At 48.4% G+C, this 20,490-nt stretch overlaps 1 protein-coding gene across 4 annotated transcripts in view; it reads left to right on the plus strand.

The window, feature by feature from the left end:
• Positions 1-20,490, plus strand: part of PNPLA1 (patatin like phospholipase domain containing 1) — a 70,194-nt gene that overhangs the window by 39,698 nt on the left and 10,006 nt on the right. For 2 of the 4 annotated variants that reach the window (XM_063812402.1, XM_063812403.1), the window contains exons 1-6: positions 2,223-3,010; positions 7,841-8,073; positions 9,583-9,648; positions 10,713-10,922; positions 11,887-11,947; positions 18,383-18,991. In XM_063812402.1, coding sequence (XP_063668472.1) covers positions 7,921-8,073; positions 9,583-9,648; positions 10,713-10,922; positions 11,887-11,947; positions 18,383-18,991 — 1,099 coding nt within the window. In that variant the 5' untranslated portion in view covers positions 2,223-3,010; positions 7,841-7,920. Of the gene's footprint in view, positions 1-2,222; positions 3,011-7,840; positions 8,074-9,582; positions 9,649-10,712; positions 10,923-11,886; positions 11,948-18,382; positions 18,992-20,490 lie in introns of those variants that run through there. The other 2 variants (XM_063812405.1, XM_054685730.2) reach the window with 1 other exon arrangement.

A 20,490-nucleotide genomic window follows, 5' to 3' on the forward strand; every position in this document is an offset into this window, starting at 1 on the left:
CAATATTGGTACCTTCCTATTAACTATACTGCAGACTTATTAGAATCTCACCAATTTTTCTACTAATGTCTCTTTTCTGTCCCAGAATCCAATCCAGGATTCCACACTGCATTTGGAGGATCCATTTTTAAACCAACTCACTTAGACAGTATTAAAATAGCATTGTTTTCTTTGCTTCACTTTGGCCTCAAATTCAAGAAAGACAGTTGAGCTCTTTTTCCAATTCTAGGGGGAAGACAGCCAAACAAATGGTAAATAAACCTCCAGACTTTTTTTGGTTCCCCTGAGTTAGGAGTTCACCCATGAATCCTGTGGGTAACCCAACTCTGTCCTCATGAAATCACCACGTAAGGAAGAATCTCCTCAGCTGGGCATGGTGGTGCACCTGTAGCCCCAGCTACTCAGGAGGCTGAGGCAGGAGAATCACTTAAGCCCGGGAGTTCAAGTCCAGCCTGGGCAATGTAGTGAGACCCTATCTCTAAAAAAATTAAGAAAGAAAAAACAAAAAAAGAAAGAATCTCCTCCTATGCCCTAGCTCAGAGTCTAGTATGCATCCATGTGGGAACACAAGTTAGAAGCAGGATTGAAAGAGCACACTGCCTGTGGTTTGCCTCATCAGACCTCAAGTCCAGCTGAGTCTTAAGACTAGGGGGTGACTTAGTTCACAGCTGTGGCATCATCCCAGTGTCCCCTTGGTAGTGCATGGAAAATCTGTACGGCAGGATAGGCCACAGCCTAGATGAGAGGCAGAATTAATTTCCACCTTGGAGCAGGGCCCCAAAAGGACTTCTGGGTCCACCAAAGAAAACAGAGAGAAAAGAGCAGGGGCAATGGCCCTGAATACATGATCATTTCCAGGGAACTTTCTAGGTGCATTCCCTCTCTGCCTGTTTCACCTCAGAGTGATCAGTAAGAACCTGCAGTGGGATGTTGGAGGTTGTGCCTGGATTCTGGGGGGAAAAGCTCATAGTAGGGTGAGGGCTGAGGCCCCAGGCCCTCTACCTGAGGGCAAGCAAAGAGTCCTGTGGACACCTTGCTAGGAGCACAGGTGATGAATCAGCAGAAGACACTTCTGTTTCCATGACAATTGGATATAAGCCAGTCTGAACTTTTAAATCCAATTATTTAGTAAACTCTTAGGGTTAGAAGAAGGTCTATGTGGAGGATTGTTATTATCCATTAAAAACATTGTTTTGTTTGGTTTGGTTTGAAGTGCTGAATAGGTCAGAGTTGTTTTGCTGTTGGCGAAAGCCTGTAATGCATTTAGGGCAGAGCAGAAAAATGTGAGTTTTCACATACATTCTAGTTCTATTTCTGCAAACAAAAACTGTGTGACCTAGGTCCTAGGGTATGTCCTTCCTTTATCCATCCATCCATCCAACCAGCCATCCAACCATCCATCCACTCATCCATCCATCCATCCATCCATCCATCCATCCATCCATCCATCCATCCGGCTGACATTTACTGAGGCTCATCTTTTTCCTGGGCAAGATTTCTTACCTGTAAAATGTGAGAATTCATTGGGACTTGTATTTCTGACCTAGGATCCCAGAATCTTAGGAGTCTCAGGGCAGTGTTTTGGGGGCTACCTTCCTAAGGTGGGTGGGGCGATGGGACAGTCTCAGAACAGCCTCAACCAAGAACAGCCACATTTTTAGCTGTTTTATATATTGGGTTTCTACTTAAGATTTCTTTCGAACAAAGCCTCCCTTACTGAAAACTCACTGCCCCAGAGGGTCTCTGTAAACCTTCTAGTAGTGACACTGTAGCTTCAAGCCAAATTGTTTTTCAATCAATACCCCTGCAGTGTAGGGCATAGAAATAAAATGGTAAATAAACCAGGGTCACTGCTCCTCAGAGGCTGGCTGTCACTGTGAGGATAAACTGAGATAATAGGTGGGAAAGCCTGCTTAGGGAAACGATTGTTGTTAAGATGATAACAATTATTATTACGTTGGGGTAGGGTGTTCAAGATATACCCACAGGAAAATGCAGATTACAATTCAGTCTGCAATTAGGGACCAGATAGCAGCAGCCAACTCTCAGGTGATCCATGCAGGGATTCTGAGCATTCGTCGGCGCCTCCCCAGGGGCTGCTGCGCCCCCTGCTTCCCGCGCGCCCACCACGCACGCTGCTCTGGGAGCAGGGCCGGCGGCGCCGCCGCCTCGCAGCGATTGGTTGAACCGGAGGTTGTTGCTAGGCTACCAGTGCGCCCTGAGCCTGGGGCCCCGCAGTCCCATCCTCTGTGGCAGATCCATCCCTCACTGCAGACCTAATTCCGGCACCCTGTGAACGGCATCCTCAGCAGCTTAAATTATCAGCCCCAACTGCCCGCCTTTCTGTGATTTTTCATTTAGCAAGAGGCCACGTGGAGTTGGGGAAGAGAAGCCTTCTGTTTTTATCCTCTGGGTCATCTTGAATAGCGACTTCTCTCTCTAGACCTCAGTATCCCGCTTCAGTTTCTGGAGTTCATTCATTCATCCATTATTCATGCCTGCGTGCATGTTTCTTAAGTGCCCACCGTATTCCAGGCACTATATTGAGTGCTAGGGACAAAAGAATGAACAAGACAGAGACCGTCCTTGCCCTGGTGAAGAGGGGAACATTATCCACCTAAACAAATAAAATAAACGCATGTACAATTATCCCTTTTCTTCCCCCTTTGATGATTTTTCTAGCCCCTCTTTCCCCCTACTATATCTGTAGGGTCCCCCAACTTGACAGGAGAGGGAGTGTCCCCCAGTCAGGCCTACACTACTCTGAAACTGGGGTGCACCCTCTTACTCCAAGCTCGTATTTTGCTCTTTTGATTCCACACATGAGCCTGACCACACCTTGATAAGGATGTGGGGGCAGGGATCACTGTCTCCTGTTCAGATGAGCAGTCTGAGAGTCCGAATCATCAAAGTGCCTTGTCACATAAGGAATTATTGCCATACCCAATATTTGGTCATTTACTATGTGCTGGCACTTTAAAAGCTGTCTGCCTCATCATAATCCAGTAAGGTAGGTATTCTTATACTAATTTTACAGGCAACAAAGTTGAGGATGAAAGGTGTTATTTAAGTGGCCAGTGATGATCTAGATAGCATGTGGTGAAGCTGGGATTTGAACCAAATCTGCCTGGCTCCAAAGCCTAAGCTCTTTCCAAGAAATGGATGTGGTCATGGAAAGACTCTCTGATCAGCTGGGCACAGTGGCTCATGCCTGTAATCCCCACACTTTGGGAGGCTGAGATGGGAGGATTGCTTGAGCCCAGGAGTTTGAGACCAGCCTTAGCAACACAGTGAGACCCTGTTTCTACAAAATAAAAAGAATTATCTGGTATGGTGGCACATGCTGTAGTTCCAGCTACTCAGGAGGCTGAGGTGGGAGGATCCTTTGAGGAGCCTGGGCAACAGAGGGAGACCCTGTCTCTAAAAAAAAAAGTTTAAATTAAATTTAAAAAAGAAAGACTCTCTGAGTGGCTGAAACTTGGAAACATAGCTTCCAAGTGCCGTTCAAAAATCTCCCAGTCTCAACATCTTTTTACATTTTATTTTTTAGAGGCAGGGTCTCACTCTGTCATCCAGGCTGGAGTGCAGTGGTGCAATCATGGCTCACTGTGGCCTTGACCTTCCGGACTCAAGTGATCCTCCCACCTCAACCTCCTGAGTAGGTGGGACTACAGTGGCATGCCACTATGCCTGGCTAATTTAAATTTTTTTTTTTTTTTTTTTTTGGTAGAGACAGGGGTCTTGCTAGGTTGCCAGAGCTGATCTCAAACTCCCGGGCTCAAGCGATCCTCCCATCTCAGCCTCCCAATGTGCTGGGATTACGGGCATGAACCACCACACCCAGCATTGACCCAGCATCTTATTTACTTATTTTTCTTGGCACATTAGACTCATAAAACCTGGTGAGCTGACCACAGTAATCAATATTGTTGTTGTCTATCCAATCTTGTTGTCTATCCATCTATCTGGGATGATCTCGCCTTCAAGCTTTTATTGGGTAATTAAGTCAAGTAGCTCTTCCTTGGGGGCATCTCCATTGCTCTCAGGTTTTTATATTCCGTTGTTCACACACTGAGAGCCTTGGTGGGCATAGAATATGGCCCATCTCTCCCCTGGAGGAATTTCCAGCCCTCAGGGGAGGTTTCTGAGGAGCTTCCTATGGGCAAAGCTCAGTGACAGGCTATTGTGAGAGGAGGAGGAGAAGCAGATTTACCCTCAGAGAATCCCCTCCTCTGAGTAGAAGTGGATGTGCCTAGAGTGGGCTGAGGGGTGGGAGCAGTCAACCTTGAGTACCCTGATCAGGACACATTGGGTCCGCGGTGCTGCTTCTAATAACCTTGCTGTGGTTAGTGTGGGACTCTGTGTCTCAGAGCCTGGCAGCCTGCAGCTCGGAAGGAGGCCTTTAAATGGGAGAAGGTGCTGGAAAATATGGTAATACATAAAGAAGCTAAATTTATCCCCTTTCTCAGCACCCAGCAATTGCTGTGCTTAACACTTAACTTTCTACCAGTATAGATTTGTTTAACCAGATTAGTTGCTGGGAGAGAGAGAAAGGAGAGAGATAGACAGAGACAGAGACAAAGAGACACAGAGAAAGAAGAGACACAGAGAAAGACAGTCAGAGACTTTGAAGACAGACAGAAACACACACACACACACACACACACACACCCACCCCTGGAGAGAAGTAAGAAGATGCAGAGATAACAGTATCCTTTGGTGTGTGGCTTCAGCCAGCAGCAGGAGAGCTAGACTGAATCAGAAAACTTCCTGCCCTCTTCCTCCCAGGCTACATGACTGGCTAGAGCATTGCTAATTTCCAGATAGCACCATTTTCAGATGTGAGTACTTTGGAATGTCGACACTGTTTGCATTATTTTGTCCACTGTTTTGTTCCTGTCACCCAACCCTACCCCTGAATAGGTGAGAGTTGACTGTAGATGAATAATATACTAAAGCCACCATTAAAGTAAGCATTGTAAGACTTTAAATATGTGTGCCTTTGACCTAGCATTCTCACTTCTAGGAATTTATCCTAAGGAAAATAAGTATACGGATAAAGAAGCTAGCATGAGATTGTTCATTGCATCGTTATTTAGAAAAGCAATGAAACAAACTAAATAGCCATCCACTCTTGGTTTCCTGATCAATAAATAATGGTATAACCTTACAACAGTTTTCCATACCGCTTTTAAAATTAGATTATAGGCTGGGTGCAGTGGTTCATGCCTGTAATCCCAGCACTTTGGGAGACCAAAGTGGGAGGATTGCTTGAGACCAGGGGTTCAAGACCAACCTGGGCAACATAACGAGACCCTATTTTTTAAAAAATAAAAAAATTAGCTGGATGTGGTGGCACATGACTGTAATCCCAGCTACTCAAGAGGCTGAGGTGAGAGGATTGCCTGAGCCAGGCATTGCAGGGTGCAGTGAGCTATCATGGTGTCCAGCTTGGGTGACAGAACAAAACTCTATTTGAAAAAACAAATTAGGTTATAAATGGATATTTGTTGACCTGGAAAAACATTCATAACATATTAGGTGAAAGAAGCAAGTTACAAATAGTGTGTATTATATGACCCCTTATAAGTATGAATAAAAATAAAATATTTAGCTTAAGAAGACAGACCAAATGTTAGTCTCTAGGAGGAGGGATTCCAAGACATTTTAATTTTTTTCTTTCTGCTTATCTGCATTTTTAAAAGTTTTTCCACAATAAGCATGTCTGATTTTTGTAATAAGAACAAATTTCCTTGCTTCCCTCCCAGGGGTGGCTTCTGCTGGGAGATCAGGCGTTCCTGGCTCTCAGGCCTCATGGGAAAAGCCATTGACCCTTACCAGGTGTTAAGCTGCTCACTAAGAATTCCCTGCCCCGGCTTGACTCCCCATCCCAGCTGGTGTTATGGGCGAGACCTCAGTGATCCAACACCTTGGTATCCAAATGAGCAGTTGCCGCATCACCTGTGAGTGGGTTAGCTGCTGCCCTCCCTTGAAGGCAAACACTGTTTACCTCTGTTGGCACATGGTAAGGCTAACCTCACTAAAACCGTAGGGCCTTTCCGCCTCCCAGGAGCACCCTCCCCTGTAGGAGGGTGACAACTACGATGCTCCATTGCTCAGGGAGGTCCCTGCTACACATATGCAGGTGTGATTCTGAAGGTTGGAAAAAAGAAAAGGCTGTCACCATGGCAACCCAGGCTTGCTCAGCCTCTTCATTCCTGAGATCAGTCCAAACCCCAGGGAAAGAAAGTGGGGTATGGAGTCAGAAAAATCACTGCCTGGCTGCCTGACCTCAGGCAAGACACTTAGCTTTTCTCTGTGTCAGTTTCTGCATCTGTAAAATGGTGCTGAAGCTTCTTTTCTTACTCACCTCCAGGACTGGGGTGGAATAATCGGTAAACCATAAAACACAGGAGGAGTAGGGCATCCTTAGTTTTGGCTTGTCCCCAGATTGCCAAGTGACTTTGGGTAAATCACTTAACCTCTCTGTGTCTCAGCTGCTCTATTTATAAATAGGCGAGTAAGGCACACTGATTACTTCCCGGATATATTGCAAGGTGCCTGTGAGAATCACAGAATCTCAAAGTTGGAAGGAATCTTAGCCCTTACCACTCATGCAGGAATCTTTTTGATAAACTCTCTGACAGAGATACTTGCCTAGCCTCTGCCTGGTTACCTCCTGTGGCAAAAAACTCATGACACTAACCATAAGAAAGTTCTACCATATAGCATATTATAGCATATTTTACAAATAAATGTTTGTTTTAAAAAAGTTAGCAATCCTTTCCAGAGCTATTTTCACTCCGGATTTTCCCAAAGGCTTGCACAGGGTAGAGATGAGCAGGGGTCAGCAAAAAGCAGGTGTGGGCTCGGCTGCAGAAGAAGCTTTTGGCTTAGTGTAATAGAAGGAGCCTGGGCTCTAGGGTCACTCATCCTAGGTTGAAATGCTACTTTACCCACTTACAAACTGGCTGATGCTGACCCTGGGAAAGTTATATTACCTATCTGAGCCTCAGTTTCCTGATCAGTAAAAGGAAGATAGAAATACCTACCTCCCAGTATTGTTGTGGGAATTAAGCAAGTTAGCACTTCTTATTAAGCTTACAACCCAGACTTCCCTGGTGGGGTTCTGGGGACTTGGGGTGGGGAAGATTACACCCTCCTCTGCCACCCCCGAATAGCGCATCTGCCCACTGAGCAAATGGCACAGGCGAGCCTTACATACTCCATATCTCAGGGTCATCTCCCTCTCAGACCTGGACCAGGGCCATAAAGGAAAGATGATGCAATGGTTTCAAGACAAAGTTCACCTCCTGCTCGTAATTCACCGGCCCAAGGCCAGCACCCCTTCCCTGCCCACAGACTCAGTGGGCACCAAGCAAGTATCCCAGGGTGTCACTTAGGAACAACTTCCAACTGCACCAGTGTTTTAATAGGAATCTCATACAGGACCCCAAAAATGTCATCTGGCAGTGGACTTCCAGGCAGAGTGACAAGAAGTTAGGGAAAGCTATTGGGGGTTGGGCTAAAGTGTTCCTTTAGCTGTTGATATGAAGGTGTCTGTCACGTAATGACTCCTGGACAAAGGTCAGGATGCCTGGGTCCAGCTCCATCATCGCCTAGCTCTGGGCTCTCCGGAGCCAGCGACTTCCTTCCTCAATATCTTGCTTCCGTCATGTGCAAGACAGCAGGCCGATTCCTGGGGTTTTCCCAGCTTCTGAATTCTAGGTTTCCCCATTTGTTGGATTCAGAGATGAGTTGGAGAAACCACCCTAGACCTCCCTTGGCCCCTGGCCACTGGGTGGCACCGACCACCCCCTCTTCTCTGCTTCCTTTGCAGATGAGTATCTCAGAGTCCTCAACGTGGGTGTGGCCGAGGTGAAGAAATCCTTCCTGGGGCCCTTGTCCCCGTCCTGTAAGATGGTGCAGATGATGAGGCAGTTTCTGTACCGGGTCCTGCCCGAGGACTCCTACAAGGTCACCACGGGGAAGCTCCATGTGAGCCTCACCCGCTTAACGGACGGGGAGAATGTGGTGGTTTCAGAGTTCACGTCCAAGGAGGAGCTCATTGAGGCAAGGGGGCTGGGCTGGGAGGGAGGGACACGGAGGGGGCGGGGGAGGGCGGCTCCTGCTCTTTCTCCACAGCTCAACCCGATGCCTTATCCACCTGCCTCACTTCCCTAGTCCTTCCCTTCCTTCATGCCCCCAGTGTCTCGCTGTGCAAGGTGCAGTGCTAGATGAGATGGACACAGAAGCCCAGGACGAACCAGGCTTGACCGCCACCCTCAATGCTTCGGCCTTCACATCCATCCTGCCCGGCCCTCTGCGCTAAGCCTGGAGCTTCCCAGAGGCCCAGGTGTGACTTGCAGAGGGCCTGGGTCTCCTTCAGGGCCTTCCAGGCTAGGCTGCCATGCATCCCCCCAGAATTACTCCCACTTTTTGGGAACGGTCAGGGGAGAGGGGCCCCCATGTCCCCTTTCTGCCCCCTCTCTTCCAGTGGCCCTTGATAAGGGATTGAATGGTTACCAAATCAGTTAACACTTAGAAAAGTGCACGCTAATCCTGAGTGCGCTGCCCTAAGCTCATTAATATTAATTTTAGTTATGAATAATGATTGCTGGAAAGGGCCGCAGGTAGGTCCCAGTGTCTTTCGGGAAAAAGGGGTTAAGCTGTGTGGCCTCCTTCCCACATCTCCACTCTCCTTCCTTCCCCCACATGCAGGGCCTTCGCCACTCCATCCTCATCCCATACTGGCCTGGCAGTAATCCTGGGGATGAGGGATGAATAGGCAGTGGGCACAGATACCACCTCCGTCCCTCACGGCCCCCTGGGTTTATCAGCAGCCAGCTCTTCCAGATCTGCCTCCTCACGCCCACCCCCGTTCTGACTTCATCGCCCACTGCTGCAGTTTTCTCTTCCCGGCCCTCTCCCCCACCTTCCACTCCTACCATGCCAACCCTAGCAAACCACACACAAGCCAGGCCTCTGGGTCTTCGCACCTGCCGCTCCCTCTGCCTGGGATCCCCTCCCTCCTTCCCACACTGCTTTGCCTGCTCCTGAAACCCAGTCCCTCCTGCCAGGGCACTTCCCTTCATCCCCTCCCACCCTGCCTGCACCCCTCTTGTGGAGCCACGGTGCCCATGCTCACCTCCACCATGCCCCTGTCACCCCACTGCACCGTCACCCACTTACTCACTCCCTCTCATAGGGCACTCCCAAAGGTGGGCCTCTCAGCCTCCTTTGCTTCCAGGGCCTGGCCCAGGGCTGACACACATTAATGGTTGTTGAATCCCACTGGATTCATGAAAGTTCAGCATCAGAAGGAACCCCGAAGCTATGGAGGACCCCCTCCCGCTTTAAAGCTGGGACATCAGGGTCAGACGGACCAAGCAGGTTACCAAGGACCCAATTAGTGAAGGCCAGGCCAGGAACTGAACTCGGAGCTTTGCTTCCCAGTGTGGCACCTTCACCTAGAATTTAAGGAGGTCCGGGCTGGTGGTGGGTGGCCCAGGAGCTGACAGGTGAGCTGTCCCCACCCCACCCCCGGGCCTCCAGCATCTCAGCCCTGTTCTCTCCGCACAGGCCCTATACTGCAGCTGCTTCGTCCCGGTGTACTGCGGCCTCATTCCCCCGACTTACCGCGGTGTGGTAAGTGCTTCGGCATGGTGAGGGGTGAGACGGGATCCAAGGGACCTCGGGTCCCTGTGACTCACACCTGGGGGAGCAGGGGGGTGGTCTCAGAATGCAGCGGGAGGACCTAGAGTTGGAGAGTTTCTCGTGTTGTTACTCAGAATTCCCAATGTAGGTGGCTTTCTGGGCCTTTAAGATGAACTTCTCCAGCTGGGGTGGGTTCCTCTCTGGACCCACCTACCCACTGCCAAGCCGAGCAAATCAAGGCTCCATAGGCTTGGCAGGTTTTCCCAGACTTGACAGAGCAGAGGAGATGAAGCACTGGGACCTGGAAACTCAAATGATGAGGATGTTTTCTGAGGCCCTGTAGGCCAGGGCCTTACAGACTTTAATGTGCCCTTGAATCACTCGGGGTCTCATAAAATTATGCAAGTTCTGATCCAGGCGGTCTGCGGCAGTGCCTGAGGGTCTGCGCCCCTAACCAGCCTCAGGTACTGCCCGTGCTGCTGGTGGGTGGGCCACACTCTGAGTGGTGATGGTCTAGCTCATGCCCCCTCCTCATTTTATATGCAGAGAAAGTCAGGGCCAGAGACTAGGATTCAGGTAGTAGATGGAGCTTGTATTGCATGTCAGCCAGCCCTGAGAGTCAGAGCCTCAGTATTTGTTGTCCTTCGTTCATAGGTGAGAAAACAGAAGCCCCAGAAAGGAAGGGGCTTGTGGGTGAACAGGTGGTGGGGCTGTAGCAGAGGAGCACGTCTCCTGCTTTACCCAGAGTATGGGTCCCCTGCACACAGAGCCCTGGGAGCCCCAGTCTCAGCGCCACTAAGATAGTGGAGGGAGGATCAGTGCAGGACAGAGCACCGGGCTGGGAGTCCAGAGGCCAATGCAGACTCACTAAGTGACCAGGGGCACACCACGCACCCACCAGGACTTCCGTCTCCAGGCTTATCCTGAGGGGTCTTCTGGATCTTCCTTGATGGGCCCTTGAAGCTGGTGCCATGTCCCATGGGCCGTTTCGATGTACCCCGAGTGGGGCTGAGAACTCTGGCCCCAAGTGGGCATTTCTCACTCTGCCCCCACAGAGGTACATCGATGGGGGCTTCACGGGCATGCAGCCCTGTGCCTTCTGGACCGACGCCATCACCATCTCCACCTTCAGTGGGCAGCAGGACATCTGTCCCCGGGACTGCCCGGCCATCTTCCACGACTTCCGCATGTTCAACTGCTCCTTCCAGTTCTCCCTGGAGAACATCGCCAGGATGACCCATGCATTGTTCCCCCCGGACCTGGTGGTGAGAGGCAGGAGGGGTCTGGGGAGTAGCAGAAGGTACCAGGGACTAGGGGTGGGGTTAGAGAGCCACTGGGGCCCACTCAAGTTCCATCTGAGTCTCCTCCCCTCAAATGATCCTTTAAACTTCCTCCTAGACCTGCATCCTGGCCTTGCTGCTAACTAGCTATGTGACCTTGAACAAGTGCCTCAAGCTCTCCCAGCTTCAATATTCTCCCCGGTAAAGCGAGATGATGCCAGAAATGCTGATAGAAATATTAACTGAACCCATCCATTCAGACAGTTCATGTACCAAATCAAAGGTCGGCAAACTGCAGCCCACGGGCCAAATCTAGCCTATGGCTTGTTTTTGTACAGCCCGTGAGCTAAGAAAGGGTTTTCCATTTTTAGAGAGTTATGGGGGAAAGAAAAAAAGAAGAAAAAGAAAAAGAACATTAGGCAGAGACTGCATGTGGCCAGCAAAGCCCAAAATAAGTATTTACTATCTGGCCCTTTACAGAAAAGGCTTTGTGGGCAGTAGCTCATGTAATCCTCTAGCATCCTCTGTGATCAATATTATAACTGTCCCCATTTTATAGATGAAGAAATTGAGGCTGTGAGAGGTGACAGCAACACAGCCAATAAGGGGCAGCCCAGAGACCTGAACTCAGGCTCCAAACTTTGCTCTTCATATGGCCCCAGTGCACCTGGTTCTGCCATGAGCACCCCACACTCTCCTCCCAGGGGAGGCCGAGGCTCCACCATGAATGGTGTAACTCATGAACGGAGCATCACTGGGGCGTGTGATCAGGAATGGCTCCTCGGTTCTTCTTAGCAGATAGTGAGGGATGGGACACTGGATGGGTACGTTTTGAAAAGCCCATCAAATAAAATTCAAGAGCAATGGGAGTAGCTGCCCTGGGTCAGGGGAATTGTGGCTCCCTTCCTCCCCGCAGCCTTGGTAATTCTCCTGGTGCCCCCGCCCACAGATCCTGCACGATTACTACTACCGAGGGTACGAGGATGCAGTTTTGTACTTGAGGCGGCTGAGTAAGTACCGGTGGGACCCCAGGTAAGGGCAGTGTTGGAGGGTAGGGAAAGTTCAAACAGTAGAAGGGCTGAATGGAGGGGTATTCCCCCCAGATTTGTGACCCGGAGACGCCCTTCACCTGGGAGAGCTGGAAATGGGGGTGGGGACCTAACAGGCTGCATCGCCCAGCCCAGACCGCTGGGTCCAGAAAGTAGGATCTCCATGTAAAGGGGGCTTTGGGGTTAACTAAGGGCACAGTGTCTAGGACAGTTGTGCATGTATGCTTATGAATGTAAAAACTCTATTTAGGAAATCCAGAGTTCAGATCTTCCTGGAGAATTCCATTTTCATGTCATTTCATTCTCTTCCACTTTATTCTCTTTCTAGTAAAATCACATTATTAATGTAGAATTGGATGTCACTAGTTTATATTTGTGTAAGACTTTGAGTGACCTATTGATCAGCAAATCACAGAGAAGAGCCCTTGCCCTATGTAGGTTTGGAATGGTGGTCCCTCCACCTATATATTCTCTGTGCTTTATCAGGGTGGAAGAAACAATTCCAATGACATGTCTTTTATGTGCTAACTCCATGGCAAACATCTTTGTTAAAAGAAATGAACAGGACTGGGTGTGGTGGCTCATGCCTGTAATCTCAGCATTGTAGGAGGGCAAGGCAGGAGGATCACTTGAGCCCAGGAATTTGAGACCAGCCTGGGCGATTGTGAGATTCCCAGCTCTACAAGAAATTAAACAATTAGCTGAGCATGGTGGCACACGCTTATAGCCCCAGTTACTTGAGATCAAGGCTGCAGCGAGCCATGACTGCACCACTGCACTCTACTCTGGACAACAGAGTGAGACCCTGTCTCTAAAAAAAGAAAGAAATCAACAAAAGCTTTGCCATATTTAGAATCAATTATTTTCAGAAAAAGGGATCACCAGGTCAAAGGGTTTACCTAATGTTACATCAGAAACATTTTCCTTGTTGCCACATGTCTTTGTGACTGTCTTTTTTGGCAGTTGTATAATATTCCATCATAGCTGTGCAGAAAAATTTGCTTGATCATTTGTTTGAGTTTCCAAATGTTCGTGATTATGAGTAATTCTGTGGTAAACTTTTTGTATATGTAGCTTTAAAAAATACTCTGTGGGTGAGATTAAGGGGTTGGATGAGATTTTCTTCCTAGGAGGTGCTCACTTATTTTTCCCTTCTTCAAAATTCCTTCCTGCTTCCCAAGCTCCCCTTATCCTGTCTCTACTTTCTCCTGGGTCCTTTCTCCCAACAAGGGGGGTGGAGAGGCTGGATGGACAGGAGAGCAGGATGGAGAAAACCTGGGCCCTGGAGGCAAGTAGCTCTAGGCCCCCACCCCACCCACAAGCTGTGTGACCTCCGGATAATCGCTTCTCCTCTCTAAGGCTTGGTTTCCTAATCTGTAAAAAAAAAGGGGGTTTAGATCCTAGTTCCTGACACCTACTAACTGTGTGATATTGAGCAGGTAATTAATCTCCTGGGGCCTCAGTTTCCTCATCTGTAAAAGGGGCCTTATGGATTTATTTTGAAGATTAAAGGAGCAAAGCCACAAGCCCTTATCACAATGCTCAAATAAATGGTAGCTCTCATGAGAACGTCAAAGTGCTGAGTCCTAGCCACAGTCAGTCCCGCCTACTGCTGGGTGAAATCTGATGGTGGCACTTCAGGAATCTGTCCCCAAAATTGAGCCAGTATATGGATGGGGGCAGGTTTCTTCAATGGTCCTGGAATCACTCCAAGTAGGAACAGATACAACTCCTAAGGGAGAAATGGTCTCGTGCTGACTACCAGCTATTTTTGCTTCCTCTTCCGATTTGCCAGTGTATGGCACGGGTTTCTCAGCGCAGATTTCACCTCCACCACCTCAGTCCTCTTGGATTTAGTGGGACTGGATTTTTCTGCCTGCATCGGATGTGAACAGGAACTACTGACACATACTGAGAAACTGCAGTTGGTCTCCAGAGCCACACTCTTATCCCCACCTGCCATCTGGGAACAGAAAATGGGAGTCCGCCCAGCCTCCCCTGGGCTGCTTTCTGGGTGGGGGTCACCTCCAGCAGGAAACTACACCCCAAAAGATGTCACCCTCCATTCCTCAGCTCACATTCTCACAGCCTCTTTCTCCTCCCTCCCAAGGGGGGAGAATTAATTATTCTTGCTGCCAGGCAAGCCACTCTGTCTACACTCGGCCCATCCTGGCAGCGGCCTTCTGCCAAAGGGAATGGCAGCGCACGCTGGCGTGCTTGAAAATCCGCATTCCCCACACAGATGTGTGAATGTGGGTGCTGAGTGAGGTTGGAGCTCAGAGGATGCCGTGTCTAAAATATCCATCCGGCATTCAGGCACTCCTGGCCAAACCTCTCTTCCGCCCTCCTCCCCCACTCCCTTCTTCCCTCTCACAGTTTGGTAAGTGACTCTGTCTCTCTGTACACACACACACACACACCCTGTGAAACCATCACCACAATTAAGTTAGTGAATAATTCGTCATCCCCAAAATTTCCTCATGCCCTTTCGTGATCCCTCCCACCTTCCCTCACCCCCTGCCATTCCCAAGCAACTCCTGATCTGCTTTCTGCCATTATAGATTAATTCACTACAATGTGAACTCTTTTTAAAAAATCTGAATTCTTTCACTCTGCATAATTATTCTGAGATTCATCCATGTTGTTGAATGTATAAATAGTTTGTTCCTTTTTACGTTCCGTGCCACTGTATGAATGTACCACAGCTCATCTACCAAAAGAGTTGAATATACCACTGTATGCATATACCACAGCCCATTTACCCAGTCCCCTGTTGATGGACATTTAGGTTATTTTCAGATTTGGGCTATTATGGATAAAGCTGCTATGAACACTCACGCATGAGTCTTGGTGTGGACATATGCTTTCATTTCTCTTGGGTAAATACCTAGAAATGGAATGACGGGATTGCATGGTACATTCATGTTTAACATACATACACAAATATTTTAATTGTGGTAAAAAAACACGTAACAAATTTTAAGCACACAGTTCAGTAGTGTTAACTATTTCATATTGTTGTGCAGCAGATCTCTAGAACTTTTTCATCTTGCAAAACTGAACCTTTACACACATTGATCAACAACTCCCCCTTTTCTCCTCCTCCAGCCCCCAGCAACCACCATCCCACTTTCTGTGCTGATGATTTTGACTACACTAGGTACTTCATATAAATGGAATCATGCGGTATTTGTCTTTTTGTGACTGGCTTATTTAACTTAACATAATGGCCTCAAGGTTCATCCATGTTGTAGCTGTAGCATGTGACAGGATTTTCTTCCTTTTTTGAGACGGAGTCTCGCTCTGTTGTCCAGGCTAGAGTGCAGTAGTGTGATCTCGGCTCACTGCAACCTCTGCCACCTGGGTTCAAGCAATTCTCCCGCCTCAGCCTCCTGAGTACCTGAGACTACAGGCACATGCCACCACGTCCAGCTAATTTTTGTATTTTTAGTAGAGACAGGGTTTCACCATGTTGGCCAGGATGGTCTCGATCTCCTGACCTCGTGATCTGCCTGCCTCAGCCTCCCAAAGTGCTGGGATTACTGGGGTAAGCCACCGCGCCTGGCCGATTTTCTTCCTTTTTAGAGCTGAATATATTCCACATGTTCTTTGTCCATCCATCTGACAAAGGACACTGGAGTTGCTTCCATCTTTCAGCTATTGTGGATAATGCTGCAGTGCCCATGGATGTCTCTTCCAGATCCTATTTCAATTATTTTGGATATATAACCAGAATATATGTTTGACTTTTTAATAAACTGCCAAATTGTTTTCCAAAGCAGTTGTACCATGTTTCATTCCCACCAGCAGTGGATGAGCGTTCCCATTCCTCCAAAAGTTTTGGGGTTTTTTTTGTTTTTTTGTCTTTTTGTTTTTTTTTTTTTTTTGAGATGGAGTCTCGCTCTGTCACCCAGGCTGGAGTGCAGTAGCATGATCTCGGCTCACTGCAAGCTCCACCTCCTGGGTTCACGCCATTCTCCTGCTTCAGCCTCCCGAGTAGCTGGGACTACAGGCGCCCGCTACCATGCCCAGCTAATTTTTTGCATTTTTAGTAGAGACGGGGTTTCGCCATGTTGGCCAGGATGGTCTCGATCTCTTGACCTCGTGATCCACCCGCCTCGGCCTCCCAAAGTGCTGGGATTACAGGCGTGAGCCACTGCGCCTGGCCAACTTTTGGTATTTTTAATTAATGCTCAGAATTTTTCATTTTAGCCCTTCTAACAGGTGCATGTCGGTAACTTATTGTGGTTTTAATCAGTATTCCTCTAATGACTAATGACTTTGAGCATCTTTTCATTTGCCTATTTACCTCCCATAGATCTTCTTTGGTGAAGCATTCGTTCCACTCTTTTGTACATTTCTCACCTAGACTCTTAATAAGCTTTGTTTTTTTAGGGTAGTTTTAGATTTATGGATAACTTGTGAAAATAATACAGGGTGTTTGTCTCACATCTGTTAGACGTTACAGAATGATACATATATAACACGGTATTCAGTCCAGTACATTTGTTACAACTCATGAACCAATCTTGACATATTATTAACTAAGAGCCATTGCTTATTCAGATTTTCTCAGTTTTTACCTAATTTCTTTTTCTGTTCCAGGACCCCCCACCCAGGAATCACATTACATTTTGTTGTCACGTCTCCTCAGTTTCCTCTTGCCTATAACAGTTTCTCAGACTTTTCTTATTCTTGTGTGTGTGTGTGTGTGTGAGAGAGAGAGAGAGAGAGAGAGAGAGAGAGAGAGAGAGACAGAGTCTTGCTGTGTTGCCCAGGCTGGAGTGCAGTGGTGCGATCTTGGCTCACTGCAAGCTCCACCTCCCGGGTTCATGCCATTCTCCTGCCTCAGCCTCCCGAGTAGCTGGGGCTACAGGTGCCTGCCACTACCCCCGGCTAATTTTTTGTATTTTTAGTAGAGATGGGGTTTCACCGTGTTAGCCAGGATGGTCTCAATTTCCTGACCTCATAATCCGCCCGCCTCAGCCTCCCAAAGTGCTGGGATTACAGAGACTTTTCTTATTCTTGATGACCTTGACAGAGTTAACTATCGGTCAGGTATTTTGTAGAACGTCCCTCAGTTGGGGTTTGTCTGATGTTTTTCTCATGATTAGGCTGGGGTTGTGAGTTCTGGGGAGGAGACCACAGAGGTAAGGTGCTATTCACATCACGTTACCTCATGGGCACGTGCTGCAAACATGACGTATCCCTGCTGATGTTGACCATGACCGCCTGGCCGAGGTAGTGTCCATCGGGTTTCTCCATTGTGAAGTACTCTTTCTCCTTCTATCCTTACTGCAGTTTTTGGAAGAAAGTCACTGTGCACAGCTCATACTTAAGGAGTGAGAAGTTATGCTCCACTTCCTAAAGGGTCAAGCATCTACATAAATTACTAAGAATTCTTCTGCAGGGGAGCTTTCTCTCTTCTCCCTGATTTACTTACCTACGTAATATATGTTTATATCAGTATGGACTCACGGTTATGTTATACTTTGGGTTATTATTCAATACTACTTTATTTTGTTCTTCAAATTGTTCCGGCTTTGGCCATTGGGAGCCCTTTCAGTTGGCTCTTTTACACATTTTAAAAACTGAATTGTTTGTTTTCTTATTTAAGGGCTGTTATGTGGCCTAGATAAACGCCATCCCCCTGCCCCCTCCACCCACCATTTTTGAGACAGGTTCTCACCCTGTCACCCAAGCTGGAGCGTAGTGGCACAATCATGGCTCACTGAAGCTTCAGCTTCCCAGGCTCAAGCAACCCTTTCACCTTTCTCAATAAGTCTTACAGCCACAGTGACCTTCTCAGAACCAGCCTCAGCTGATTACCTCCCCTGCCTAAAAGTCATGCTACAATAATGCTTGCCATGAAAACTAAGGATCCTAGCTGCTGCCTACAGCCCTGACATGGTCCGGCCCCTGCCGCCTCCTCAGCCTCCTCCCCCAGCACAGTACCCCCGCCCCACACTGACCTTTCAGGCCCCCGACCACCTGGTGTGTCCTCAAACTTTGTGGCCTTTGTGTGTGCTGTTCCCTCTGCTGAAACACCCTCACCACCCCGCCCTGACCATCCTGGGCCACGTACCCTTCAGATCTCTACTCACTGCCAATCCCTCAGATGACCTGCCCTCTCTCACAGCACCACATTCCTCTCTTCCTGCACTTGCCTCAGTTGAAACTCTAGATAATTTGGGTGGGCAATGCCTGCTTCCCCACACTACACCGTAAGTGCCAGAAACCATCACGTTTGTTTTCACTCACTATAAATTCAAGTAAGTACAGAAAGACCTTTGAAAAGCACTGTTCCTGTTTAGGAAAATAACTCAAGAAACCATTTTTGCAAAGGCCATGCTGCTGCCAGGGCTGAGTAACACCCCATGCTGTTGTTTCTCCTAGATGCTGTTTATCTTAATTCTTCCTCCAAGAGAGTGATTTTCCCCCGGGTGGAAGTGTACTGCCAGATAGAACTCGCCCTTGGCAATGAGTGCCCTGAACGCAGTCAACCAAACCTTCGAGCACGGCAGGCCAGTCTGGAAGGTGCCACACAACCTCACACAGAGTGGGTTCCCAAAGGGGATGGAAGGGGCAGCCATGGTCCGCCTGTGTCCCAACCTGTGCAGACACTTGAATTCACATGCGAGTCACCTGTTTCAGCACCAGTCTCTCCACTTGAGCAGCCACCTGCACAGCCACTGGCCTCTTCAACTCCACTTTCTCTAAGTGGCATGCCACCTGTATCATTCCCAGCTGTGCACAAGCCACCCAGCTCCACACCTGGTTCATCACTGCCCACCCCACCACCTGGACTGTCACCTCTGTCACCTCAGCAGCAGGTACAACCGTCTGGATCACCAGCCAGATCCCCACACTCTCAGGCACCCACTTCACCCAGGCCATCCCTGGGGCCTTCAACTGTGGGGGCACCTCAAACACCGCCCCGAAGTTCTCTTTCAGCCTTCCCTGCTCAGCCACCTGTGGAGGAACTAGGCCAAGAACAGCCCCAAGGTATGGACCCTTCTGGCTTCTTATGACTTTCTCATGCCTGGAGCCCCTTGGCAAGCGAGCAAGGACACCAGGGCTGATAACCGCTTCTTTAGGGGTGCGTGGCTGAAGTTAGCAGTGAGCTTTAGCATCTCTGTCCATTATGAGGACAGTCCGCCACAAGGGGGCAGTATAATAGACATTAGTTCATTTCCCTTGGTGCAGTGCTTCTCAAAGTGCGATCCCCCCAGCGGCAGCAAAAGCATCACCTGGGAACTTGCTAGAAATTATAATTCTCAGGTCCTACTGCAGACCTACTAAATCACCAACTTTGGAGGTGCGGCCCAGCTGTCTTTTTTACAAGCCCTCCAGGTTGATTTTTTGCCTGCTCACATTTGAGACCGCTGGGCCAGTAGATTTTTACTGTGAAACCTGCTGTGCTGGGCAGTGCTACTCAAAGAGTGGTCCGCAGACCAACCCAGCCCTCAACTGTGTGTTACTAGCCCACCACGGAGGGTGTGCAGAAATTAAAAGTAATCATTTAGAAACGTTTATAGCACTAAGGTATTTCCACAACATCCCGGAGCTTGACCATTTTTTACTAATTCATTTGCATTGTATTTCACAAAATTACTAGTTTGTTATAGACTACAAAGAAAATTTTTTTTTTTAGATGGAATCTCGCTCTGTCGCCCAGGCTAGAGTGCAGTGGCGTGATCTTGGCTCACTGCCAGTTCTGCCTCCCGGGTTCACGCCATTCTTCTGCCTCAGCCTCCCGAGTAGCTGGGACTACAGATGCCCACCACCACGCCTGGCTAATTTTTTGTATTTTTAGTAAAGACAGGTTTCACTGTGTTAGCCAGGATGGTCTCAATCTCCTGACTTTGTGGTCTGCCTGCCTTGGCCTCCCAAAGTGCTGGGACTACAGGCATGAGCCACTGCGCCCAGCCAGAAATTTTTAAAAAACTGTTTCCTTACTACTACAGACGGTTTCAGAAGCACCACTATAGGGCCTGCAAAGATAAAATGTTCTCAATTCCTTACTCAGGAAATCTCCCTTTCAGCAGAGGAGATAACACGGATACTAACCTCAAAAATACAATCAGGGACTGGGTGTGGTCACTCACACCTGTAATTCCAGCACTTTGGGAGGCCGAAGCGGGTGGATCACCTGAGGTCAGGAGTTCAAGACCAGCCTGACCAACATGGTGAAACCCCATCTCTACTAAATACAAAAAATCAACCAAACATGGTGGTGCATGCCTGTAATCCCAGCTACTTGGGAGGCTGAGGCAGGATAATCGCTTGAACCCAGAAGGTGGAGGTTGCAGGGAGCCAAGATTCTGCCATTGCACTCCAGCCTGGGCAACAAGAGTGAAAATCCATTTAAAAAAAAATCAGAAGTATTAAGTACTATATAACTAATAAAAACACAGTGTTGGAGGGTATTCGTAGAGAATAAGACCACTTATCTCTGGGGCAGTATGAAAAGCTTCTTGGAGGTGACAGGTGAGCTTAAATGG

Source organism: Pan troglodytes, chromosome 5 (genome assembly GCF_028858775.2).
Source record: "Pan troglodytes isolate AG18354 chromosome 5, NHGRI_mPanTro3-v2.0_pri, whole genome shotgun sequence".
In the NCBI taxonomy this organism is placed as follows: domain Eukaryota; kingdom Metazoa; phylum Chordata; class Mammalia; order Primates; family Hominidae; genus Pan; species Pan troglodytes.